The following is a 26,970-nucleotide window of genomic DNA, read 5'->3' as shown; positions in this document are numbered from 1 at the left end:
TAGTCTCAACTCTGCAAACACCACACACAGAAGAAACACACCATTTGCTTCTTCACCACTGGCTCTTCCCGACATGTGGAAAAACATGCAAGCTGGGCAAGCCAACGGGGAGGTGAGTGGAGAACCAGTGGTGGCAAACAATGTGTATGTTAACATGTCTTTGTGTACACGGAGGTCTATCCTGGTTGCCAGTGAGAAACCACCCCCCACTTATATATTACCTGTAGCAGACAAGATTCTTACTTGACTCATAAGAAACAGTGAAACTCAGTCTGCTTCCAGACCCTTCACTCCTCTGCCTCACACCCTGCACCAAATCACTGACTGACCCATCTCATTCTCTCTCTCTCCTTTCCTGTCCACCCTTCTCAGGGTGTCTGGAGACGCCTTTTCTTTCCGTTACTGTTGACTTGACTTGTACTTCTTTCCCACATATGTTATAAGCTCCCTGAGGTCTGAGCCTTCAAAGACTAGCATACATAGTTACTGAATGTTGGGAAATTAACTTCTCATGGAGAGAATCAGGTACCCCCAGAGTTCTGAAATTCAATGAAGGATAAGAATCACAAACTGGATCTCTCCAAAGCAAAGTATACATAGTTCCTTCTTTTTCCTTTTGTTGTATAATGCTACAGACTGAATTCAGGGCCGCAAGCATGCCAGGCAAGCAAGCACTCTACCACTGAAGTACATCACCAGCATGTATCTATTACCTTTAAAAGATAAAGGCTTGGAGCTGAGGATGGCAAATAAGGAAACAGAGTCATTGGGACCAAGTTCATGATAAAAGCAAAGAGAGACCTATCTCAAGGAGAGCTACAGGTTCAGGTGATCTGAAGCAGATTGCCTCCTGAAAATTCCAGCTTGGTGGCTTTCCTCCACATTTCAGATTCTTCCAAAGTGGCCAGAACTAGCAGATAAGAGCTTTAAAGACCTGCTTGATGGGAGAATTAAAATTGGTTCCTCCAACTATCAATTTGAGTAGCTTCTACTGAAGGGTCCAGTAGTTCTCTGAAAGCACCCCTTTAAAGCTGGCGTGTCTCACTGGCTTGTCTTGCATGCCTGAAGCCCTAGGTTCAATTCCCAGTACTACATGAAAAAGTCTAAAAACATCTTTTTGTTGTATAATTTCTATCATACAATGACTATATACTTGGATCCATCAGACTTCTAAAGACCTTGGGGCAGAAACCAGAACAGCCTGGGCTGGAGCACTAGGCGGAAGTACTGACATACAGAACAGAATGCACACCACGGATGCTGGGTTAACCTAACTACCTAACTTCAGGTAAACCACTGTTTTCTCTCTGTGCTTCTGTTTCTTCAAAATTAGAGTAACAACATAGATTTTGGGGAGTGGCTCTGAAATTGACCTATGCTACTTCTGGTGTGTGTTGTGTGTGCCTGACCATGTGCTCATCCCTGGAGGAGGGGCAGCACTAGGGGCAAATGTGAGGTCCAATGATTTATTTATTTATTAAAGTTTTGAGACAGGGTCTCATTATATAACCCTAGTTGGCCTAGAACTAGCTATGTAGACCAGGCTAACTATAAACTCAGGAGATCTACCAGCCTCTGCCCTCCTGACTGCTGGGATTAAAGACCCATGCCACCATGCCTAGCCTAATTCACCTTATGTTTTACACATGGCCCTCATGGAACCTGGAACTCACTGACTGATCAGCTGGCTGCAGAGTCCTGGGATTCACTTGCCTCTGTTCCCACAACCCTCTCAGTGCTGGGGCTACAGATGCACTTGGCTTGTACACGGTGCTAGGGATCCCAACTCAGGTCCTCGTGCACCTTAGTGACCGAGCTCTCTCTCCAGTCCCTGCTTTTCAACTTTACACAATAGCTACAACCTCGAATGAAAGAAATAGTAGGTGGGAAAACATCACAGCTACCAATAGGTAGGAGGAACGAAGCCTCCAGACCCTTCAAATAAAAAGCCACTAGAACCCTCAATGGGGCAGTGACCAAAGGCATCTCAAGATGATAAAAACTCACACATGCACATGTAACCATTTATGATCTGCTCTTAAACAAGTGGCTACTGTGGTAACACCAATGACTTGCCTGAGGTCACAAAGCTAGTGATCAGTAAGTACTGCTGGGATCTGAAACCACATGTGGCTCTCTACAGCCACTATTCAGGCCCACCACCTTGGACGGCTCTGGATAGAAGGCGAGTCTTACCTCTCATTGTGGCTGATGGATGCCACCATCAGTGCTGTCCAGCCAAGTTTGTGTCTTGCATTGACATCTGCACCTTCTGATAACAGCCTGACAAGAGACAGAAGATATTTTCAGTGTGTGGCTTACAATGGACAGGAATATATTATAGAATGCACTAGAAAAAAAAATACAGGGCACAGAGTTAAGTGCAAGGCCAGGCTGGACAACATAGTGAGGACTTACCTCAGCAGATAAACACAAATATGGAAGCTAGACAATTCTGGAAACAGAGACCTTTGAGTACTAATCTCCAATCACAGCCACTGATCACTCCCTTCACCTGAGACTTCCCTTGCCCTTCTCCTTCTCCTTCCCAGATCTCTACTGTCACCCTCCCAAGTCATCTAAAAAGAACTTTGCCTTCTTATCTTAATAGTGTTACTATGACATTCCTATTTCCCTGGTCCAAGAACCTCTCAGTCCCTTTGCTGCCTAAAGTTCTGCTCTCAGGCTATGTGATACAAACCTGGTGCCTATATCCACTCCCTTAAAAGACCTGACAGATTTAGTCTTGTCTACATAGTTCCTTGTTTACAAAAGGAACATTACTCAACTGTATTTATTTTATCATGGCTGTTAGGAAAATACAAATCTTTCAACCCAAAGAAAGTAGGAAAGAACTTAAGAAATGCTAAGTTAGGTTCCCACTCGAGCCCACACAGAACTATTGGGACCTATATGCCAGGTGCTTAGTACACAGGAGGTCAGTGATTGTCAAGCAAACCAACAAATCCAAGGTCTAAAAGCTCATCACTGTAAATCTGAATCCTGGGTCCCGGTCCATATAACACAAGGCAGACAAAGACAGGTTGAACAAAGCTATGTCTTACTTATGGACTGCCCTCTTGGAACTTCAAGTTCCTGAGTTGATTTACTCTTCATAAGCTTAAGGAGCAGATAGTAATCTCTTTTAATGGACGAGGAGACAGGTGTAACAAGGAAAAATGACTTGTGAAGGGGTTACACAGCAGGTTGATAACCATTCTACAAATGGTCCCTCCTCACCTCATCTTACCAGTCTACCTCCAGTCAGTACCTCTCTTCATATAACACAAGGAAAAGACAGAAATTGATTTCAGTCAGCCAATGGCATGGTCCTGTGCTAGATTCTATATGTGGGCAAGACATGGCATCTACTCTAAAAGGAGGACTTAGGACAGCAGGATATCAAAGACCACAGTGTCAGAAATAGAGGACTAAGTCAAGAATTCAATTCAGCCAGACATGGTGGCTCCATCCTATAATCCTCAGGTCCAGGCAGGATGAGTCCCATGAGTCAGGCAGACCACACAATGAATTCTAGGACAGCCTGAAATGTAGCAAGACCTTGTCTAAACATGCATGCATGCAATTCCACAAAACATGGTCCAACCACTAGGCAGATGTCCAATGAGGAAAGGGCAAAGGATTTTCTCCATCTTGTCCTGATCTTCTATCCTATCTGGACTTCTATCCTATCTATCTAAGCTTCCTTCAGAATCACAGAAAGGACCAGAACTTCATCTACTGTTGTACTTCAGATACATCTACTTCAGAACCAAATGCTTCTATGATACCACAGAGTTTGTGCAAAAGCAGATTTTATTTCCCCACAGAAAATTTATACCCAGGTTTCTTACCTTCTTTATTATCCATGGCCATGAGAAGAGGGGACCAGAACAATCCATCACATTTTCCCCTATCCTCTCCCAGGGATACCCAGCTAGCCACCAAAAACAATGCTCAAAGGACATCCTCTCCATGTTCCTTGGGACCTATGAAACCATTTCCTTGGGAATGGAAGTTGTGTGGATCACAGGCATGCATGCGTGTATGTGGTGTGAACAACAGGGCCAGTATCCTTAGGATAATCTTGTTCTATTGACCTTTATACCAGCAAGAAAGGGGTCCTCTGTGCATGCCTTGTCTTGAGACACTTTGCAATACAAGACTTTTTATTTTTGTTTTGAAACAAAGTTTACTATGTTGCCTATATCAGCCTTGAACTTACTAAGCATCCCAAGCTGGCCTTGACTCATGAACCTCCTGTATTAGCCTCCTGGATGTTGGGATTACAAATCTAAGGAGTACAAAGGATATACTGCTGTTTTTAACTTGTGATAATGAAAAATTTGAACTACTTACATATATGGGTTTGTTTTTTCTGCAAAGACTCTTTTTTTTGTTAGTTTTAAGAAAAAACAAAAGAAAACTCTTGTAAGGCCAGTTCAGCATTGTAGTACATATCTTTCACTGGGAGGCTGAGGCATTAGAATTGCTGCAAGTTCAAGACCAGCCTGAAATATACACTAAAACCTTGTCTGGGAAGTCAGAAGCCCTGTGTCTAGTCTAGCGCAAAGCAAAGCTCTGCACTTACTATCCCAGCACCCTAAGCAGTCACACCCCTCAGTGAGCTTCACTGAGGTCAGTGAGGACTGCACTCTGCCATTTCCATATCCACACGTACATATCAGGGCAGGGCTCTGCAACCTGGGGCCAGTCACAGGAGGAGACCAGCCTCAAGCCCAGCTCGTGACTGACAATTACTCTCTGCAGCCTCTTGGGGCCAGGGTGTAATGGAAGACAGCAAGGATCCAGGCTCTGTGGTCACTTGCTGTGAAGGAGAGGATGCTAACCTCTCTCATGCAAGGTGGTTGTGGGGATTGAGAGACATAGCATACCTGTGGGGCTCTCTGTAACGTGAGGAAGAACCAGAGAAGTTCACTAGCACCACAGCAAACCCAACCACAAGTTATCCACTTGAGGTGCTGAGTTGGGGTGGGGAGGGCACTGTGTCTCCTCTGCTTTCCCTCAGAGCAGAGCATCCCCCAAAGTTAGGACTTCACAACCCACATCTCCCTAGTTCATTTTGCTGCTTTTTGTCAAGTAAATGCCCAGCAGGCACTCATTTCAAAGTCCTGAGCGGGCTGGGTATGGGGTGGGGCGGGGACTGCCTGCTGAGAGTAGTTGAAAGGGCCTCAGAGGCCAGAGAAAGCCACCCTTGCTCCCCCTGGTGATTTTCACCAATGGACAAAATGCGGCAAGTGAATTAATCTCTTTTAAAAAGAGCAATGCTTGTGACAGAGCACGGTGTCTCCGAAAAGGTTAGGATTCCATCATCCCTGAGATGATGAGTAGAATGCTTAATGCAGGCTGCCAGTCAGGGCCGAGCAGCCTGCGCTGCACTGGGGAGAGGGGGTGGGCACCGCAGGCTTTCCTGGGCTCAGACTTGTGGCCAGCTCTCTCTAATGAACTAACTCTTCTGCTTGGCGGGGCACTGGTGGGTGATACTAACTGGGGATGGCTCAGGGTAGCAGACAGGAGAACACAGCACACAGCTAGAGTTGAGTCCCAGCTTCTGCACAACTCCCAGGGTATACAAGGCAGAAAAAACCTCAGTTCAAACACATTCACTGCCAGCCATTTACTGAGGGGTGGCCCATGGATAAATGTATAACTTGGCTTTTCTCTGTTCCCTCCCACAACAGCTCCTGCTCACTGTTTCTGTTAGTGAAAGGACAGGACCTGGTTATGTATGGTGGTGCATGCCAGCACTCAGTAGGCTGGGGCAGGAGGATCACCATGAATCAAGGTCAACCAGAGCTATGTAACAGAACCTTGTCTTCCAGAGCTCGCCCCTCTCCCCGCCTTACTGTATATGTATATCATACATAGGGGTGTCAAGAGATAATAAGTCAAATAAATCAAGCCAGTTAAGACACTTGGTATATACTAAAGCACTATGAAAACAGCGATGCTTATGCCATTAGTATCATTGGCCATTTACACTAGTGATGGGAGAGGGCTGGGGGAAATGGCTCAGTGATAAGGGCTCCTTGCCACTACACCTGATGTCCTGAGTAAATCAGGATGGCATAAAAAATATAGCAATTACCCGAACATATCTGTGGATAGAAAATAAACTGCCACTGGGTGGGCAGTGGTGGCTCAAGCCTTTAATCTCAGCACTTTAGAGATAGGGGCAGGCAGATCTCTGAGTTCAAGGCCAGCCTGGTCTCAGAGCCAGTTCTAGGACAAGCAAGGGCTACATTGAGAAATCCTGTCTCGATAAGCAATCAAACAAACAAACAGACAAACAAAAAAATAAACTGCTTACCCCCGGTAAGGGAAGACAGTCAGTAGCAGAGCCTAAGAGCAAAGAAGGAAAAAAAGTCTTCTCTAGTAACCAGGGATGTGAGAGGCCAGCAGGCCAAAGGCCAAGAGGAGACGTCGCTCTTCTGGTGAGAGCCGGAGGGCAGCAGGCTGACCTCACTCTCTGCTCTGAGCACTTCCTTGCAGTTGCAAGTTCTATTGTTGTTTTCACAACAGTGACCACAGCATTGCTCATTTTTTCTTAATCATTTTCAAGTTTCATCCTCTAAGGTTTCCCTAAAATGGTCTGTTTCCTTCCCAGTCCCCCGTGCTAATCTGTATTAAAACAGTTAACATTTGGCTGCTTTGTCTAACTTCCTCAGTCACCAGTACCCTCCAGAAATGAACTGTTTTCATCTGCCCCACCTCCCACCCCATTCCTGCCCTGGCAGTTGGCACATGGGAGTTCTCAGGGTTGAGTCTCTCTATAGCACCTGCAAACACCAATCTGCCACCAATACTGCTCTGTCTTGTGGTGGAAAACCTGCGGCAGCAGTCTTTTTCAAAGTACTTAGGCTCCTGTGTATAAGTATGTTCGAGGCATCTCAGACTCAGGAGTGGGGACATGGTCTGGAGGGCTGATGGTCATGGGTTCTAACCACAGCTGTCAGGTACTTGATGTATTGCTCAGGATAAATCTACCTCTGTGGGCCTTATTTTTCTCTGCAGTCCCTATTACTTCTAAAACATTATCATTTTAAATGTGTGTAGCATCTAGAGCTGGAGAGACTGCTCAGCTGTTAAGTTATTCTCGCAGAGGACCTGGGTTTGGTTCCCAGAATCTATGTAGTGACTTCCAACTACCTGTTAACTCCAGTTCTAGGGAATTCAGTATCTTCTTCTGACCTCCAGAAGAAACACACACACACACACACACACACACACACAGGCAAAACAATCACATAATAAAGATAAATAAGCCTAAATTATTAAAAAAAAATACATATAGCACCAAAATAAAAACTGAGAAATAGATTCCCAGCAGACCTGACCCAGTAAGACATCTAAAAGGGTAATTCCTTCGGCTTGGGTGCTTGCAGGAAGGAAGAAGTCCTAGGCAGGCAGATGCACATTTAAGTCATTTAGGACTAGCTCTTCTCAGGGAAAGAAAGAAGACACCACCTCACTTTTCTTCCTTTTTCTTTATGACCAATCAATACAAAGCGGCCAGCGAACTTCAATCAAGCATTGTTCCAACTGATTTCCGGATCTTTTGCAGGAACTGGCCCTCAGCTGCAACCAGGGAGGGGCTGAAGAGTGGGGAGCTCTGTCCCACCTGCATCAGAGGCCTGGAAGCACTGAGCCATGCAGACCCAATCATGATCACTATCTGGGCAACAGGACCCTGGTTGGAGCCGCCCAGAAGGCCCTGTTTACAGTAATAACAGCACCAGGCCCTCTGTCTGAGCAGAGACAAGGCGCCTAGGGCTAGAATCCCCAGGCAGCCTCCATCTGTGCCTTATCTCTCAGCTAGCCAGGGACAGGGGGGTACGGAGAGGACAGCAAAGGCTGTTTGTTCTTAGACCCCAGTCTGGGCCTACAGATTTCAAGGTAAAGGTCTACATTATTTCTGACTGCACAGGCACAGAGCCCCTTTGGCCTCTTCTGCATTGCCTATTTAAATTGAGCACCAGCCTCTTAGGCTCAGCTCAGACCCTCTCCTCAAGGAAGCCCTCCAGGTGCCTTTGTTTTCACTCTTACACCTGGCAACCTCAGGAAAGCAAGTGAATAATGAGAGAATGGAGACTGGTATATGCAAAGCACCCACAACTCAGATGAGTGAATCTGCACACTTCATCCTGAGCCTTTCCTACTAGTTAGTTTCAGTGTTTTGGAAGGTAATGACTGCCCTGCAGAATCAACAGCCCAATCTTTAAACACACAGATGAGCTGCTTCACCAAGCCTCTCTGGGAAAGGACGGAACCAGATAGGAGCCTGACTCTACCTCTACCTCTGCCTCTGCCTGGCTGTGTGCTGTGGACAGGTCTTTTTAGAGCCTCTCTCATCTTACCTCCTTGGCCTGTCAGAGCCTCCTAACAAGAGTGGCCATATGACCACGGGAGGTGTGAGGGTGCAGGATGTTCTGCAATGGTAGCTGCTACTACACTATCTGTTCAAATGTTAAAGGCAAATGGTGAAGAATTTATCTGCAACCAAAATGACATTCGCTGGTCTAACTAAAGCTCAATGCTGGGTGGCCACTCTTTGTCCTATTCTTTGCAGACACCTGTTATGTATTAATGTGCGATTGCTATTTTTAAACTGTTAAACTTAGAAACCAGTTACAAAATTAGCACCAAAAAACCTTCACAGGTCCTTGACTTGGACCTACTTTAAACTCTGATTAATTTGGTTCCTATTTCTAATACATTTTACTTGCCCATGTGAGAATTAATTACAGACATTATGCCCCTTATCTCCAAATACTGTGGCATGTATTTCCTAGTACAAGGACGGACTTCTACAGAACCACCAGTCATAATGGCCAAAGTCTCAATGTGGCAAAGATTCAACCAAGTGCAGATCAAAAATAGAAAGAAACTCAGAAACTAAAAATCCCCTGCATCTATATTGAACATAACAGACATTTTTGTTGTCATTATTTCTAAAAAACAAAACAGAGTACAGCAACCCAGAGATGATTTAAGTGCACAAGGATATATATGTAGGCTTTCTGGAAATACTAGGACATAATATATAAAAGGCCTGAGCATGGAGGATCCTGACCCACTGATAGCACAGGCTGAGCATCTACCTCACATTCTGCCTATGGTCAAATGTCTCCCGTTATCCTAACAGTTTTCACAGTATTGTGATCCAGACGTAAGACAGAATCAATATAAAGATCAAACACTGTGTGTCTTCACTTCACCTGCAAGAGTTCTTCAACCTTTCTGTGACCTTCATGTTATTGGCATGTTTTGCATTGTAAGGCCAGTTCCTGTGTCTCCCTTTCAGCCTCGAGGTACCACTTCCTCCACTCATCAGCACCGTGTGAGCTCTTCCTGAGGACTGATGACTGCAGGGCTGAGCGGGTACTGATCCAGACCTCCAAGGCAGCCGTTGAACAAATGCATACTTGGCAAACAGCTAAGACAGAAGCAAGAACCCTGGAGGCCAGCGCCATGCGAGCAATGGTCAGGGCAACAGGGCAACAGGAATGACTTTATGGATGCAGAGTTCTTCTGTTAGAAGGGAAAAGCAGAGCATGGATTCCTCTAATAACCCCCTGGGGGTCCGCTAAAGCAAACACCTCTGCATCCTCAGGGAGCTGTGCCTGGCTGAGACTGGATAAATCACGAACATACAACCTGAAAAGGCAAAGAGCAACCCAGGACACTGCCATGTGGGCACCTAGGCCCTGTCACAGCCTTCGGGACTGCGGTCCAGGCAGTTGAGGTGTGGGAAAGGGCTATGGGCGCCACCTACTGGCCCCAAGGCAGGCCTCTAGGCTGCAGCCGAGGGCAGCTGGGTGCTTGCCTGCCTGGAAGCTTGTTACAATTAGCAATAAGAAGCAGTAGTGGGTCCGGCTCCTCAAACTCACTGACAACCACACAACTACTGCCAAGCCACATGAGACTTTCAGTGAGGAACCAGAATACCTGTCCCCACCAACGGGGGACAAAATACAAAACAGTTCTCCAAAGCCATCCATCCTCTGTACTGGGGACTAAGGGATGCAATGGACCAGTCACAGACCTTGTTCACACAGAGAGCACTCAGTCTGAGTTTGGAGAACAGGTCCCTTCACCCCCAGTAATGCATTATCATGGGTCCTCTGAGATGTTTGCACAGGAAAGCCAAAATAACATGTTGGCTCTTTGTATCTGGCAAACTCTTGAATGAAGTTTTTGGTTTTTTCCAGTACTGGAGATTGAACTCTGGGCCTCCTGCATGATATAGAAATAGCATGGCTTCCTCCTCCTCCTCTTCTTTATTATAAGTGTGTGTCTGTCTGAGTTTATGAGCTTACAGGATGTACAGATGTCTGGTGTGGGTGCTTGGAACTAGACTCAGGTCCTTTAGAAAGTAGCAGCACTCAACTGTTGAGCCATCTCTACTCGAGCCACTTCCCAACATCCTCCCCACTCTTTTTTTTTTTTAATTTTTGAGACAGGGTTCCTCTGTGTAGCCCTGGCTGTCCTACAATTTGCTCTCCAGACCAGAGGTGATCTCAAACTCACAGAGATCTACCTGCCTGTGTCTGTGCCTCCTGAATGCTGGAATTAAAGGTGTACACCATCACTACCCAACCCTCCCAAATATTTTTAACTTTCAAAAAGTTGCCCAAGCTGCCTATGAACTCACCCAGGTCTCTATGAACTCACTCAGGCAGGTCTTGAACTTGTGATCCTCCTGCCTCAGTGTCCTAGTGACTTCAGATGCCACGGCAGTGGGCGGCTGCCTAGAATTGTAGCCCTACTCACTCTGTGCTTCCCACAGCACACAGCCTGTTCTTCTGCACTTGGCACTGGACAGCATACCCTAGCTCTCTGATAGGACTATAGCTGACAGAAAATGATAAAGAAAAAGCCTCCAAGGAGCAGGTGATCCATTAGAGGCTTCTCCCCTAGAAAATGGGAGAGAGAGAGAGAGAGAGAGAGAGAGAGAGATAGAGAGAGAGAGAGAGAGAGAGAGACTTCTAGTCTCAGCATAAGAACAGCTGCAGATCACCTTATTTCTCGCCATAGCAGTCTCCCCACAACCTCCGACTTCACACACCTATAAGCAGTGTCTTCAGTGGCTGTGCCTTTGCTTCAAACCAAGCTAAGCAAACAGATGCAGTCAAATGTTTACAAAGTGCAAGTAGTCCTGATCCTCAGCTTGATCAAAGCTTAACAGACTGTAGAATACAATGAGACTGAGGCAAGAAAGCGGCCACATTAACAGAAGCACAGCATCTCTACTAAGGGCTGCCTTGCCCTCATAACAGTAATGCCGCACTGGAACTCAGAGAGGACAACAAAAGTTCATGGCCTTTCCATCATAAAATGGCCAGGATATGGCAACTTGAAACCATAGCTTAGGGAGCCAGCCTTGGGTAGACGGACATAAACTCCTAATATTTATTTCCTAGTACTACTATCTCATCATTTAAAGATCTGAACAAAGAAAGGGAGCCCGGTGAGGAGCCCTAGAGGACAGATCTGGGACCACACTGAAGGACGGATGAGCAGGTTGTGGCAACCCGCTGTGCCAAGTGTTATGGGAACTCCACCCATTTCATCATGGAAATAGTTACTTTGGGAAAAATGATCCAAAGAACAAAGAGATTAATGCAGCTGGAAAAAAATGTAAAGGGCAAGTTGGCCTTGTTCATAATAATATAACTGTTGATCATTTTCACACTGTGAAGGCATGTCTGTCAACTGACGGATAGATTAATCAAAATGTGTTTACTGTACATGGAATGTTATTCGGTTTTTAAAAGGCTTGAAGTATTGACAATGTGCTATAACACATGTGAACCTTGGAAAGTTAAGCTAAGCTGAAGAAGCCAGATACAAAATTCAGATTGTGAGATCTCATTCACATAAGTGTCCAGAATGGGCAAATCCACAGACAGGAAACAGACTAGTGGTTGCCAGGAGCGTGGGCTGGAAGGATGGAGATGACTCCTAATGAGATGGGGGTGGGGGGGCAGGGTCATGAAATGTTCTGGAGTTAGACATTAGTTGCACTATCTTATAAATGTATTAAAAGCCATGGAATTTTACACGTTAAAAGGGTGAATTTTCTCATAGTTATATTTTAAAAGGAGAGGGAGAAAGATTAGGTGTATGAGTCAATGCTTGATTGATCAAAACCTACCCCTGCTTCAGGAGCAGAGAGCACCTGAGACTTAGGGGTAGAGTAAAACTGCCTAAAACCCTGACTAAGCCAAGGACAGTGACTGAGCACACTCCGGCCTCAGCCTCAGCCTCAGAGATCAGGCTCTGCCTGCTGTATTCCAAGCCCAGAGTCCATGGAATTCCAGGGGCCTCTCAATTGTTGTATTTTAAAACCAGCCCCTGCTCACTGTCCATCTGGGAAGGCCGGTCAAACACACAGCCTTCTCGGGAGGCCAGGGTGCTAACCCCAAACAAAAGGCCATTGAGATGGAAGTTTCAGCCCAGCCTCTGAAGAGATTCTTATGCAGGCTGGCAGGGTCCCCCATCCACATGAATGGAGACTCCTGGAGACCAGTTAGCTGGCCCAGCTGCTGCCCAGGGCTGGGTTCTCCTACTGGGGAGTCTTTGGAGAATAAACAGTATTTTAATCAACTAATCAATCAACAGGCCAGACTATCTCTGCTCCTTTGGAGTGCTTAGACAACCACATGTGACTTGCTAAGGTGGAGGCAGGAGAAGCAGGTACCATGTAGCATACTCAGAGTTTACAGCCAGATGAAGAGAAACAAACAAAGCAACTGGAGACAAAAAGGAGGTGAGCCACTCAGCCTTAAGATCCAGTATCACTTGGTAAGAAAGAGATGAGCACTCAGTATGAGCTTCTGGGGAAAAAAAGCACAGGCTGTGGATGGACGTGGGCCTCGGTGTAAGCACAAGTATGCACTGGCTGTGAGGCCACCAGAAGGAACCAAGTCTGCCTAAGCACTGAGTTTTCTTATCTGGAAATGTACATAACAGTCTATTCTGTAACACAGTGGTAAGAGGCACACAGTATCAACTGCCTGCCTGCCACAGCATTCACAGGCAATGAACAAAAGCTGTGGATATCAGCCAGGATGAGCTTTCTGGAGGAAGAGCTTGAGGTGGGGGATGGAGGCAGAGGCAGGATTTAGACAGGTAAAACTAGAGAGAATGCTGCAAAGCCTGGGGGCGGTTTATTCTTAGGAACCTGTGGATTCCCAGCAAACCTGGCCGAAATGGTTTTCCCTTTGGCCAGCTTCCTAAGATGAAATGGGAACCCAGACCAGCCTCTCTTTGGCTTCCAGCCTCACTGGTAGATAAGGAGGAGGGTTACGTTCCAAGTGGGCAGCTTTGAGAGATTTACTTAAGCAGCCTGAACTTCTGTGTCATTATTTGTGAAGTGGGCTGTTGTTATTGGAAAGGTTGTGACATCTTAATGTCACACAGCTGGTTATTAACTATGACAAAAGCATACCCTAGGCTTTCTAATTCTGGAACACTTTCTTTCTTTCTGTAACGTTATGTTGCAATAAAAGCCCAGCATTCAGGATGCCTGTGCAGGTGACATTCAAAAACCTGGACTCCTCAGGAAGCACAAACTACCAGATTACAGAACGTGATGCTGCTGTTCAGGCTTTGACCTCCGCTGGCCTGAGATAAAGATTCCGCTTCAATCCACTGCAAGCCACAAAGACATTTACATATTTACTGATTAAAAGAGCTGACTGTTTTGGTTGCTCTGGTGCCATCATTAATATCTTCCCATCCAGCCAAAACGATACAATGATCGATAAACAGCCAGTCTTTCTGAGGCCCAGAGACAGGCAAATGCGTTTACCAGGCAGGTCTTCTGTTAATTGGATAAAATCCCCAGATCAATTCGTACAACAGTCACCTGTACGCTGTAGCTAAACACATTTGGGACACCTTGGTCCCGGCACACAGACAGCAAGTGCCTCAAGCTGGAGCATCGGGGGACAAGAGCCAAACCAGACCATCAGTGCAAAGTTAGAATAAATGTGTTTACCCCTCAACAAAGCCCAACCTGTTTTTCTTTCCTGAACTGTACAATTTTTCCCCCAAAGCCATCTAATAGACCAGTTTAATCCTTTATTTTCTAAAACCAGCAAACCAGAAACCAAAACAGTATGTCAAGAGAATTTCCAGATAACTGATAAATCTAGCATGCTTATTGATTAATTAGAGACCAGGTCTCATTGTATATACAGCTTTGACTGGCCTGGAGTGCTATATAAATCAGGCTGGCCGTGAACTCAGAGATCTGCCTGCCTCTTCTCCCAAGTGTAGGGAATTACAGGCATGTGTACATATGGCTAAGTCCAGCAAGCATGTCTAAAACAGACCTCCGGGGGGAAGATGTGTTAAGATCCATTTGCCGCTTGAGTTCAATTTCCAGAACCAACATTAGGTGGTTCACAATTGTCTGTGCTCCAGCTCAGCTCCATGGGACCCAACACTCTGACTTCCACCATTCATATATACATGTACCCATAATTAAATAAAATTCATAAAAACAAACCTTTAAGTGCATGCCTTTAATCTGGGCACTTTGGGAGGCAGAGGCAGGTGGATATCTGAGTTTAAGGCTAGCCTGGTATATATAGTGAGTTCCAGGACAGCCAGAGATACAAAGTAAGACCCTGTCTCAAACAAAACAGACTTCAATCTTTTTTTTCTGGCTCAAATCCTCCAAACCTCATTTCAGTGCAGGGCAACAGCATCTGTACAGGAGCTCCAGCCACAATCACTAACATTTCCTTCTGAAACTAAACACAGGTAGCCCTATTCATTCACTCAGCATTTATCTGTTGAATGTTTACTATGTATTAGACTCTGAATGAGGCATGAGCACTAGTCCAGGTAGTCTAGTTAACTGCCCTCATTTGTGCTATTATCATCTTAGCCCCCACCCCCACAATCTGTTTGGACTCTTCCAGTTGTTTTTTTTTTCTTTTCCTCTCCCCTTTCCCCCCTCTCTCTCTCTCCCTCTCCCTCTCCCCCCCTCCCCTCCCCTCTCCTCTCCTTTCCTTTTCTTTCTTTTCCTTTCTTCTCTGAAGCAGGGAATGAACCCAGCTTTACCAAAACCAGACAAGCGTTCCACCAATGACTGTATACAAGTTATAGCTATGTTTCAGGCTGTCTTCCTATACTACTATAGCAGCTGGCTGACATGTTTTCCACTAAGCAGCTAATCTTTTTTTTTTTTTTTAATTACCTACAAATCTATCTGCTAACATTTTTGCCTTTTATATATACACTGGCTTTAAACAGCTACAGATCCAGTGTGGATGGTCCTTCCTTACAGCTATCCAGCATCATTTCATAGCACCCATTCTTGCTCTCTAGAGTCCAGCTTCTCCTGCCCAATACAGGGTCAAACCACCGTAGCCCAGGTTGGCCTCAAATTCACCAACCTCCCTCCTTTAGAGTCCTGGGATTACAACTGGATAACAACCATCTCCAGCTCCATATCTTCTTCATCAAAGGAAAGGGTCATGATAGCTCAGGTGTCCCCTGTGCCAAGAAGTAACCCAGCAAATGGCAAGTACTCAGTAAATGTTTGTCAAATGGACACATGATCTGTGCAAAAAAAGGTCTCCCAGCCATTAAAGGTACCTGTCTGGACTGAGAAAGGACCAAGTTGGGTAGCAGTAACAGAGGCCCAGTTCTCAGTCCAGTGAAGGGAAAGAGCAGGCAGGATGCTGTCTATCAGCAGTGTGATCTGAAGGAAATGTGATCTACAGTGGAGGGCCAAAAATCTCCCAGTCCTGTCCTGAGTCCCCAGCCTAATAGGCCCCACATGGCTCTGCCTGAGCCCAGACATATGTGCTGCAGTCTGTCCAGTACCCCTTGGTCTTGGATGAGTGGCTCAGTGCATAAGCCAGACTGGGCTAAGAAGGGGAATCACCTGCTCTCACGGCTGCCAAGCAGGGCAGGGGCCAGCCTCCCAGCTCGAGTGAGAGCTGTGAGCTTGTGAGTTTGCAAAGTTGAAGCACTTCAAGGCAAAGGAAGGAAATGGCTGCTGCACAGAGAAGGGAAAGGAAAGGCAGAAGAACTCAGCCTTTCTATGCAGCAGTGGGACACTGGAACGGGCTCAGGACTGCCTGCTTGTTGAATTCTAGTCACATTGTATTTGGGATCAGTAAGAGAGGGACTGCAGACCCTGCCTGCCCTTGTCCTTGGGGAGGCATACAATCCAATGACTCACAAACTTTTGTTGTTTTGGTGTCTTGTGAGTTTATTTTTGTTTTGTTTGAAGACAGTCTTGCTGATCTCCAACTCACTGAGTAGCATAGGCAGGCCTTGAACTGGAGACCTTCCTGTTTCACCCTGAGTGCTAGGACTACAGGTTTGAACTAGTATGACCACGCCAAACTCTTTAATAGAAAGAATACCATGGAATCTGTGAGCTGGCTCAGCAGGTAAAAGTGCCTACCATCAAATTTGAGGACCTGAGTTCAACCCCAGGACGCACACACTGAAACAAAGAACTAATTTCCTTTGGCGAGCCTCTAACCTCTACATATATGCTACAGCATCTGTACACCCAAACACTTGGACACAAAATTAATAAAATGTAAAAAGAATAATGTGTGGCAGATGGTAGATCCTGGCTTGTCTTTTTAGCCAAACAGCCACCCCTCCTACAATTAGCCAGATCTTCATAAAGCAATAAACAGTCCCCATCAGTAGGAGCACTGTCCAGGGCTGCTGAGTTGCAGTCTGTGAGCACTGAGCTGTGCCTGCCTGGGTTCACACAAAAGGAGTCACTAGTTTTCCTGAGTTACTATCTGCATTCTTGACATTTAACCCTATTTCTCCAAACTGACCTCCAATTTCTCTTTCAGAAGATCCTCAGACTCTCTCACATCACAGGAAAGGATACAGTAGGAGGGGACAGGAGAGACATGGCAGCTAGGAGTCAGCAAAAGGCTCAAAGGGGCAGCATTCCCATTGAGCCTCAAAGATTGGCCCAAGGGAAGCAGTGGGTAGTGAATGGGTACAGAGTGCAGCGGGGTGAGGCAGAGGGTCCGTGACCTGTCCCAGGGAGCACAGATTCTGGGGTGAAGCTCCCTCCTTAAGCAGAAGAGCCCCAAGCATCAGTCCTTTCCTACCCTGAGTTTCCTGGGATTCTGGAAGGAAGACAGGAGCTAAGAGAGGGCGAGGCACAGGAATGACAGAGCCCCAGGACGGTAAGGGTAGAGTAATATGCTCACCGGAATCTGGAGCTTTAGTCACTAACCATACCAATTATACACGTGGCAAAATAACTGTAACCTGGGGGGAGGGGGGATTGAGACTGGGAGGGGATTGAGACTAGAAGTCAGTCTTACTACATGTGGCAGGCCTGATGGACAGGAGTAAAGGCTGGCACACATACAGGATCACGTAAGGAGCAGTATGTGGCAGCAGGAGGATGTAGGCTCTCCACTCCTGTCCCAGGCTAGCCTGCCAGCAGGAGACCTGCAACTGAGGGAGCACATATCTGTTTCCTCGAGGCCAGAGGCCAAGTCATCTCTCTTGATGCCTTCTACTATCTGCCCGGCCCAGATGAGGACATTCCTTCACTTTTCTGTTGTTTTTTCTGTTGTTGCTGTTTGGTTTTTTGAGACAAGGTTTCACTATGTGTAGCTTTGGCAAGCCTGGAACTTTCTTTGAAGACATGACTAGCCTGGAAAGAGCCTGCCTAACTCTGCTGGGATTAAAAGTGCACACTACCACTCGTAGCCACTTGTCCCTTCCTAAGAACTGCTTTCAGTGAGGAGGGAAGGGCATGCCAACCAATGAAGGCCTTCCTCAGCCTAGTTTCTTCCTGAGAGAGCCTCTCAAAATACTACCTTCAGCTTTTCCCCATTTATTCCAGCCTCCATCTACTGAAACAGTTTTTTTTTTTTTTTGGCTTTTCGAGACAGGGTTTCTCTGTATAGCCTTGGCTGTCCTGGAACTCACTTTGTAAAGCAGGCTAGCCTGGAACTCAGAAATCCGCCTGCCTCTGCCTCCCGAGTGCTGGGATTAAAGGTGTTCGCCCTACTAAAACAGTCTTACCTGGCTCAGTCCCATACTCAAAAGCCTCCTAGACCCCATTTATCTACCCCTCACAGAAGAGCACCCCAAACCTAGGGCAGGTCAGGCGAATTCCCCCATTTCAAGCCACCTTCACTTTTTCCTCACAGCCTGTGTAAGTCAGCCCACATTACCTGCCTCCCGCCTTGCCCGGCTTGTCCCACCCAGCTCTGTGGGATGGCATGAGAAGGGGTCTGAGGAGAGTCTGTGTGTGTCTCAACTGCTTCCTTACAGGGTGTGGTGGTTTGAATAGGAATGGCCCCCATGGACTCATGTGTTTGAATGCTTGGCCCATAAGGAGTGGGACTCCTAGGAGGTGTGGCCTTGTTGGAGGAAGTGTGTCACTGTGGGCATGGGCTCTGAAGTCTCAGAAGCTCAGGTTGTTCTCTGCCTGCTGCCTGAGGATCAAGACATAGAACTCTTCTCCAGCACCATGTCTCCTGCTGTGACGATAATGGACTAAACCTCTGGACTGTAAATCACCCCTAATTAAATGTTTTTCTTTATAAGAGTTGCCATGGTCACGTTGACTCTTCGCAGTAATTAAGTCCTAAGATGCAGGGTAAGGGAGATGCTAATAGAAGGGGTAAGGAGGGCAGGAGGGCCAGCTAAGGACTAGGGACACACTTGAAAAGTTCCCACAGATATTACCCATGGCATGAGATTGTCCCAACAATTCCGAGTCACATAGTAGGGATCCAATCACTTTCTGTACCCTGCTGGCAGGTATTTAGTTGCCATTACAAAAATATGTATTTAGGGACTGGAGAGATGACTTAACAGTTAAGGGCACTGACTGTTCTTCCAGGACCCAGGTTTAATTCCTAGCACCCACTTGGCAGCTCACAACTATCTGTAACCCCAGTTCCAGGGGGGTCTGGCATCCTCGCATAGATATACATCCTGGCAAAACACCAATGCACATAAAAAATAATAAATCTTTTTAAAAATATGCATTTGGGGTTAGATGACTCAGTAGTTAAAAGCACATACTGGTGGGGCGTGGTGGCACACGCCTTTAATCCCAGCAATCGGGAGGCAGAGGCAGGCGGATTTCTGAGTTCGAGGTCAGCCTGGTCTACAAAGTGAGTTATAGGACAGCCAGGGCTATACAGAGAAACCCTGTCTGGAAAAAAACCAAAACAAAGCAAAGCACATGCTGTTGTTCTTCAGGTCCTTCATTGCTGTTGTTCTTTCAGGTCTACCTGTAAACTCCAGCACCAGAAAAATCTAACAGCCGCTTTTGGCTTCTGTGGGCACCTGTATATATAGGAGTACACCCTTCTGCCCCTTAACATAGACATACACATATGTTTTAAAAATTTTAAAACAAAACAAAAGAAAACAAAAACAGGTTGTGGTGGTGAGCTCCTTTAATCCCAGCACTTGGGAGGCAGAGACCAGGTGGATCTCTGTGAGTTTGATGCCAGCCTGGTCTTCAGAGTAACTTCCAGAAGAGCCAGGGCTACACACAGAGAAACCCTGCTTTGAAAAACAAACAAACAAACCAAACGTATATGTATTTAACAGGATGTGTATACATATAATCCCAGTACTGGGGAAGCAGAGACAGAAGAAGGAAGGAAGGAAGGAAGGAAGGAAGGAAGGAAGGAAGAAAAGGAGTGAGTATATTTGCCAGGTATGGCAGCATCTGCCTATAATCATAGCACTTGGGAGGCCAAAGCAGAAAAATCATGAGTTTTTAGACCTATATCTGAACCAAATAGTAAGAACTACCTCAAGAACAAAACCAGCCGAGCGTGGTGGCGCACGCCTTTGATCCCAGCACTCGGGAGGCAAGGCAGTCGGATTTCTGAGTTCGAGGCCAGCCTGGTCTACAAAGTGAGTTCCAGGACTGCCAGGGCTGTACAGAGCGACCCTGTCTCACAAACCAAAAAAAAAAAAAAGAACAAAACCACCTCTCCCCACCCCCTAAACAAGACAACAAAACTGCCCAAACACCGAGGCTCAACTGGTAGGGTGCCTTTCCAGCATGCACATACTCCTAGGTTTGATCCTCAGCACCCCATAGAGTCGCTCAGGGTGGTGCACACTTGGAATCGCATCACTCAGAAGGTAGAGGCAGAAGGGTCAGAGGAAAGGCCACCCTTGGCTATGCATCTGAGGTCAACTTGGGCTACCTGAAACCTTGCCTCAAAAAGCAAAAAAAAAAAAAAAACCCTTATAAACTGCAGTCATCTGCCTTTGGATGGGACTTGAGGACATACGCTTCAGCTCAGCAAACCTGCTGCCTACTCTGGCCTGGGGGCCGGGGTGGACAGCGAGAAGCTGCAGCCTGGCAGCCTCTGGCAGCTACCAACAGGTGACTCCAGGGTCAGGAAGAGCCAATTTCACCTCCTCACTCCCCTGTAATGAGGCTCTAGAAAGCAAGGCACATGTCTGGGCATGAAGATGCTGCACGCAGCTCCGTTATGAATGGCTCTTATAACAACGAGATGACATCTGTGCTCGGTTTCTAAGATGCATCAACACATGTTTATTAAACTGTTGCTCCATCATATTTATTTGGCTACAAAACAACTCCCAGCCCATACTTCCAAAAGTGGTTTATTAAAAACTAAGCCTTGAACATTAATACTCAAAAGCACCCTTGAGAATCAATAATAATGCTGCAGATAAAATGAAGGAGAATCAAAGCAGTAAGTCTTGGTGGCGCCGCGGCCGCCTTTCTATGCTGTCTTACATGTTCAAGCATCTGGAGTGGGGAAGGGCACCCCAGGTCCATGGTAATGACCCCTAACACTGACTTCCTATCTAAAATGTGAACACAATACCAGACATGGTGGCCTATACCAGCACTCAGGAGGCTGAGACAAAAAGATTAAATGTTCAAAGCTAACCTGGATTACATAAAACAAAATCTATTCTTAAAAAAAACAGAACAAAAACAAACAAATCGTCATGGGGCTAGAGAGATGCTCCGAGGTTATGCATACTGGCTGCTCTTACAAAGGACCTGGGTTCGATTCCAGCACCCACATGTCACCTCACAGTCTGTAACTCCAGAACCAATGCCCTCTTCTTACCTCTAAGAGCACTGCAGGCACATCATGCACAAAAAATACAGTGGGCTGAGTGCCCATACACATAAAATGAAATAAAACTGGCTGGTCATGGTGGCACATGCCTTTAATCCCAGTACTCAGAGGTAGAGGCAGGAGAATCTCTGTAAGTGCAAGACCAGCCACAGAGAGTTCCAGGACAGCCAGGACTACATAGAGACTCTAACTCACACACACACACACACACACACTCTCTCTCTCTCTCTCTCTCTCTCTCTCTCAAAAAAACATAAAAAGCACTTGGGAGGCAGAGGGGCAGGTGGATTTCTGAGTTCGAGGCCAGCTTGGTCTACAAAGTGAGTTCCAGGACAGTCAGGGCTACACAGAGAAACCCTGTCTCGAAAAACAAAAACAAAAACAAAAAACCACAAACAAACAACCTAAAGCAAGTAAACAAAACAAACAACAACAAAATAAAACCAAGGATGAGAGCAATTGACAAGTACAATGTGCAAGACCTGTTCAGATCCAATATGGCAAAAATAAAAACAAAAAGTGAGGTAAGAAAAGGAAGGGCCCCTGGCCACTTAGATATATTTGAGGGCAGAAAGAGCAAGGTGAGGCCCCAGAGGATTGAATACTGCCTCTGAACAACAGCCTCTAACTGATGCTGCTCTGGCCAGGCCCCAGTCTCAGCATCCATCCCAGATGCACACTCTGCCCTGTCCCTAGACTAAGTCAATGTTTCCTTCCCTGCTCAAACTTCCCTCCACTCAGAAGCCCAAGAGCACAAGGTGAGCGGTTGAGCAACTGCAGGCTGCCTCAGCCCTGCATGCAGGCCTTCTTAGTCACAAAGAGCGTTTAGGAGCTTCCCAAGTCCAGGCATCAAACATTAATACACAGCCACTTCCACAGAGGAACAAGAACAAACTGGAAGATTCACAGGCTCCACAGACGCCAAGCCACTGCAACTGAACACTCGGGGGTTTGGGAACCTGCCTCCAAACCTAAAATACATAAAGTCTGACCTGGACCAAGGGAGCCTGTGTCTGTGGCTACAGGGAACTCTCAGGAAACAAGTCCAGGGCAGGGAAAGATTTCCTCTGGGCCAGGACGGCCACATTACACATTTACTGTATAAGATAGCAAGGCCCAGACACTTACCTTCTGACTTCCTGCACGTTATTGGCCCGGGCAGCTTCCATTAGAGCTGCATCTGAAAAGAGAGGGGTACTGGTCAGACACCAGCCCAGGGCCTGCCCTTCAGAGCCAAGAGAAGGCCTAGGAAGTCAGCTGAAGTTTCTCTAGAAGGTAAAGGTTGACAGGAGAAGGCTAACCAAATCTCCCCAGCTGGACTCCACCCCAACCCTGCTCTGGGAATGCAAGTAGATATCATGTGCCCACTCTTCCCAAGTAGTAAGGCTCGGGTATGTAGGTCTCCCCAAGAAAGGAAAGAAGTCATGGACACTTGGGATCCAAGCCACTCTATTACTCAGAGTGGCTGCTGTAGCCCTTCCTTCTCAACCAACTTCTTGTGATATTCAGCAGACAATAATCCTTGCCAGCCTCACAAGGAAGCTGAAAAGTCTCCCAATTCCATAGCCTAAGCTCAGAGACAGGAGACTCAAACTGTTCCGTTGGATTCCTGAGGACTCGGGCCTAGCTGAAGCCTGGGCTGGTTGTTGTCACCACCTTGTGGCCACTTGGAAAAACAAATCAACAGCGGATCACAACTGGTGCTCTGTGCCCAGCCTGGTTCTGAGCTGTACTGTAGGCCACTAGGCTGACTTCTACCCAGGCCTGCATTCAGTAGCCATGAGACCCCCTAGGTAAACATTAGAGCCATCACTAGCATCAGTGGCAAGCTAAGCCCTGATGTAGTCCTGGCAACTTACATGCCTTGGGCCCTGGATAACTCATCTAAGCTCCTGACCCTCAGCTTATATGAAGACAGGTAAGACACCAGCCTCATCCTGTGTATAAATCAAGTCTGTTCAGACCACAGTGCCTCCACTCACCTATTAGCCTCGGACTAGGAGCCAGGCCCGTCCTACTTAGCTTATGGACTGTCTGTTTTTTGTTTTATTATTATTATTATTATTATTATTATTATTATTATTAATGGTGGTTGTTTGTTGTGTGTACTTGTTTTAGTTTTCTTGGATAAGATCTCATTTTATATCCCTGGCTGTCCTGGAACTCAAGAGACCCACCTGCCTCGGCCTCCTGGGATTAAGGGTCATACCCAGCTCTTATGGATTGTTCTCATTCATATATTTAATTGGACCCAGATAAGCTCCAGCTGAAAAAAAAAGAGAATCATTCCTTATAGATACCTCTTATCTCTTCACTCCCCTTCCTTCTCAGAGGAGGGAGGAATGAGTGAGGCACCCTGGGCTCGCAAACTTTCCATGGTTTTCCATTACCAGAATTCCCTTTGGCTTCTAAAGAGACCCATTCCTCAGAACATTGCACTGAGGGACTCTGCTCAACACTTGTCTAGGCAAGTTGGCAAGACTGGAACCAGCCAGAGCTTTATGTCATCATCTCTTCTATTAGATGGACATCACTGAAATTGACATGCCATGAAGTCCAGTCTAGGGCTCCCAGTAACCTCTCAGGCCAGACTTCAGACACATTTATCCTCTTCTTCCAAACACACTGGCTGCTAGACAGTCTGTCCCTATGACCATGGCTCTTCACTGCTTACACAATTCCAAACGCCCCTGCCTGGCATGCAGGGCCATTTCATCTTCTCTCACCTTATTCCAAAGACCTTGTCTTCCAACCCTCACTGGCCAAACTGCTAGCCTGTCCACATGAGGCTAGCTGAAGTCTGGGAATGGAATCCAATCCAATCCAAGGACCACATGTGAATGTCTCCCTTCTCTGGGTCACACGCTGGTAGACAGATGCTTGGTATTAAGGAAATACTAACAGAGGTAAGATGGAGGTCCTGCCCTCGTGGGTTACACAGGCCCCCACCCTCTTTATGTTTCCTATGCTATCCTTCAGAAACCAAGCTCAAGCCCCACATCTTGCAAGGACTTCCAGTCCTCCAGGAAGGCTATCCTGACCCCAGTAGCTCTCTGATCCTCTGTAATACTCACTAGCCCTGCATGACCGGCTGCTGCACCCTCTCCCCTTAGCTGGCTAGGTTTTAAGTTGGGATTTTCTGAACACCTAGGTCCAAGCTAAGCACAGTGCCACCTTCATGTTTGCACAAGCGGAAACCATACAATTCCCGCATGCTTAAACTAGAAAGGCCCTACCTACTTCAACGCCCTCTTCAATAGAAAGGAAACGCAGGGCAGCAAAGAAGGATTAAGAGTCCAGATTTACAAAGACAGTACAAGATCCTCCGTGTCCTTGTTCCTCATCCAGAAGTCCTTTCTTTCCAAGCGGCCCCATCTTATTAAACAAACAAGGGAAGGTCAAGGCGGTCTCCAATCTTGTTCAACAATCTCAGAGTCTGGGGTGCATGGGACAGGCAGGCACTGACAACTGAAAACCTGAGAGGTTGGGCTCAGCCAGGCCACCCTTGCAGCTCCTGCTCAACTCTAAGCAACTGAGGTAAGAAGCCAATCTGAGTTAGCTACCTCCACCTCCTCCCTCCCTCCCCCACTGCTGTAAGTCTCCAGAGAGCAACTTTCAGCCAACTCCCTGTCCCCCAAGGCTTCACACACACACCCTCCACAGTATCCAGCTCATCTTAAACATGACACTAAGCAAAACTCTAAGCAACTAAACAGACTCTGAACTCCAGGAAAGGTCAAAATATTAGAGCACTGAGAGCTTGCCTTCATTAGACAGTGGGGAAACTAAGATTAGAGAGGAACATGGGGTCAGGCTAGCACCAGAACCAAGTGTCCTCCTTCCTTGGACCTATGTACGCAGAAAAACATGTAGAGGCGGTCCCTAAAGCTGTTGAGGCTTCCTGGAGACCTCTTGAAAGACTAATGGACAAGATATAATATTGGTACATAAAAGGACCGGGCTGTAATTAGTCAGTCCAATGTCCCCAATTATACTTGTATACAAACTGATCCCAAAGAGGGTGCTAGACCTACGATGGGAAATGATGTAACTTCAGTGAGTTTTCCATCTGCTGCTCCTGGCAGCAGAAGGTAACTGGGTTTCTTCAAGGTAAGGTTATGCGGGTTTAAATTTACAAATACCTTCAACCTTCCAAAGGAGTCATGACCCACCCACCCACCTCTCCCTTGAACCCAGTTTGACCCCATAATCACCCTTGTTGGATGGATTCTTGCTGTAGCACTGAACCACCAGCGCCATGGCCAAGGCCCACATGCCCAGACCCGTCTTGTTGGGGACCCCATTCCAGCTGTCTTGTCCCGGGAGTGTTTCTTCGGGGCTAGGACCGCGTTCCGACGAGGCGGCAGTCAGGTATGGGATCTCGGTGCGTTCTCCACGGCGCCCCCAGGTGGCTGCCCCCCGTCCGGGGACGAAGGTAGAAGATGCTCCAGGGCGCACCCAAGCGGCAGCTCTCAACCGCTGCGGCTCCCCGCGGTCTCCGGTGACAACGCCACGGCCGTAAGCACCTCCCCGGCTTTGGAGAGATGGAGATTTGATTAACCCTAGGAAGAGCCGAGGCGCTGGCGTGGTTCTCCTCAACACCGCGGACAACATCATGACACCTGCTTCTAAAACCCGCTGGTGCCGGCCCCTGTGCTAGCCACGATCAACATGGCTGCCGCGGCGCGTTCGAAGACGCCGCTTATAAGGTGGGACTGCGCACTACCTCACGGGAGTGGTAGTCCACAGCCCCAGATCTTTCTCTAGCTGGAGACTAAACAAACTACATTTCCCCGAGGGCTGTGGAATGACATCACAATGACCGCTGACAGCGGAGCTGGAAGAATGTTGGGAAATGCAGTTCGGGCAGAGGGGCGTGGCAAAAAGGAAAACTCTGGTGGGGCGTGGCAATTAGGATTCAAGATTCCAGAGCCCCGTATTTGTATTAACACAGAACTTTAAGCCCTGCCTTTGGAAGGTGGGAACCTGAAAGAACGGGAATTCAAGGTCTGGGTCAAAATCACATTCTTGGTCTAGGTCAGCCCCAACTGTGTAAGATATCAAATATCAAATCAAAATATCGAAAATCAAAATACAGGAATCCTAGAACAACTTCCCTAGTGTTTAAATAAAATTGCATTTTCGATGAAGACCTGTTAAGTAACTTGTACCCCTCCCCACTTTTATTCTGAGTTGCTATTGCTTTTCAAAAAGATGTTGAGTGTTGGGAAAGGTGGTGTGTGTCCTTAATCCCAGCATTCCAGGCAAAGGCAAGCAGATCTCTCTGAATTTGAGAAAGTCTAGTTTGCATAGTGAGTTTCAAGATAGTCAGGGTTATGAGCCAGAGAGACTCTGTCTCAAAAGACTTTAAGACTGTGTGTGTGTGTGTGTGTGTGTGTGTTTAAAGATGTGTGTGTGTGTGTGTGTGTGTGTGTGAGTGTGTGTGTGTGAGATCCTTAGGTTTGGCAGCAAGTGTCTTTTATAGTTGAGCCATCTTGTTTGTTACATAATAGTGAATCTATGAATTGTGTTTCAGTTGATTCCTTCTGTAGTTAGCTGACAATTAGCTACTCATATATCTGTGTCTGGCCCCTTGTGTCTCACAGAATTACAAAACTGGGTTTGGGATTGTCTGGGGTGTTGTTTTACCCTGGCTCAAAGCTGTACCTTCCATAGAGTTGCTCCTGATCTAGAGGATACAGAGAAAGCCTTGTAGGCGGAATGCTTCCTGCTCTTGCATTAGAGCCTCTTGAGCTAGATCGAGGGAACAGTTTGTCTGGGCTGCCAGGGCTTCTGACAGGCCCAGGTACTTTGCTGGTTGGTATCC

The 26,970-nt window shown here is 46.8% G+C and overlaps 1 protein-coding gene across 7 annotated transcripts in view; it reads right to left on the bottom strand.

Annotated features, from left to right (window-relative positions):
* Nucleotides 1-25,975, bottom strand: part of Clpb (ClpB caseinolytic peptidase B) — a 131,865-nt gene extending 105,890 nt beyond the window's left edge. For 2 of the 7 annotated variants that reach the window (NM_001363991.1, NM_009191.4), the window contains exons 1-3: nt 25,358-25,820; nt 22,272-22,323; nt 2,197-2,283 (exon numbers count right to left, since the gene is read on the bottom strand). In NM_001363991.1, the coding sequence (NP_001350920.1) occupies nt 2,197-2,283; nt 22,272-22,323; nt 25,358-25,760 (542 nt within the window). In that variant the 5' untranslated portion in view covers nt 25,761-25,820. Of the gene's footprint in view, nt 1-2,196; nt 2,284-22,271; nt 22,324-23,320; nt 23,405-25,357 lie in introns of those variants that run through there. The other 5 variants (XM_011241702.2, XM_030242270.1, XM_006507488.4 and 2 more) reach the window with 4 other exon arrangements.
* Nucleotides 25,976-26,970: the final 995 nt, after the last annotated feature.

The sequence above is a fragment of the Mus musculus genome, chromosome 7, assembly GCF_000001635.26.
Source record: "Mus musculus strain C57BL/6J chromosome 7, GRCm38.p6 C57BL/6J".
NCBI lineage: Eukaryota > Metazoa > Chordata > Mammalia > Rodentia > Muridae > Mus > Mus musculus.
The sequence above is the reverse complement of the archived record's forward strand: the minus strand, read 5'-3'. Positions and strand labels throughout refer to the sequence as shown.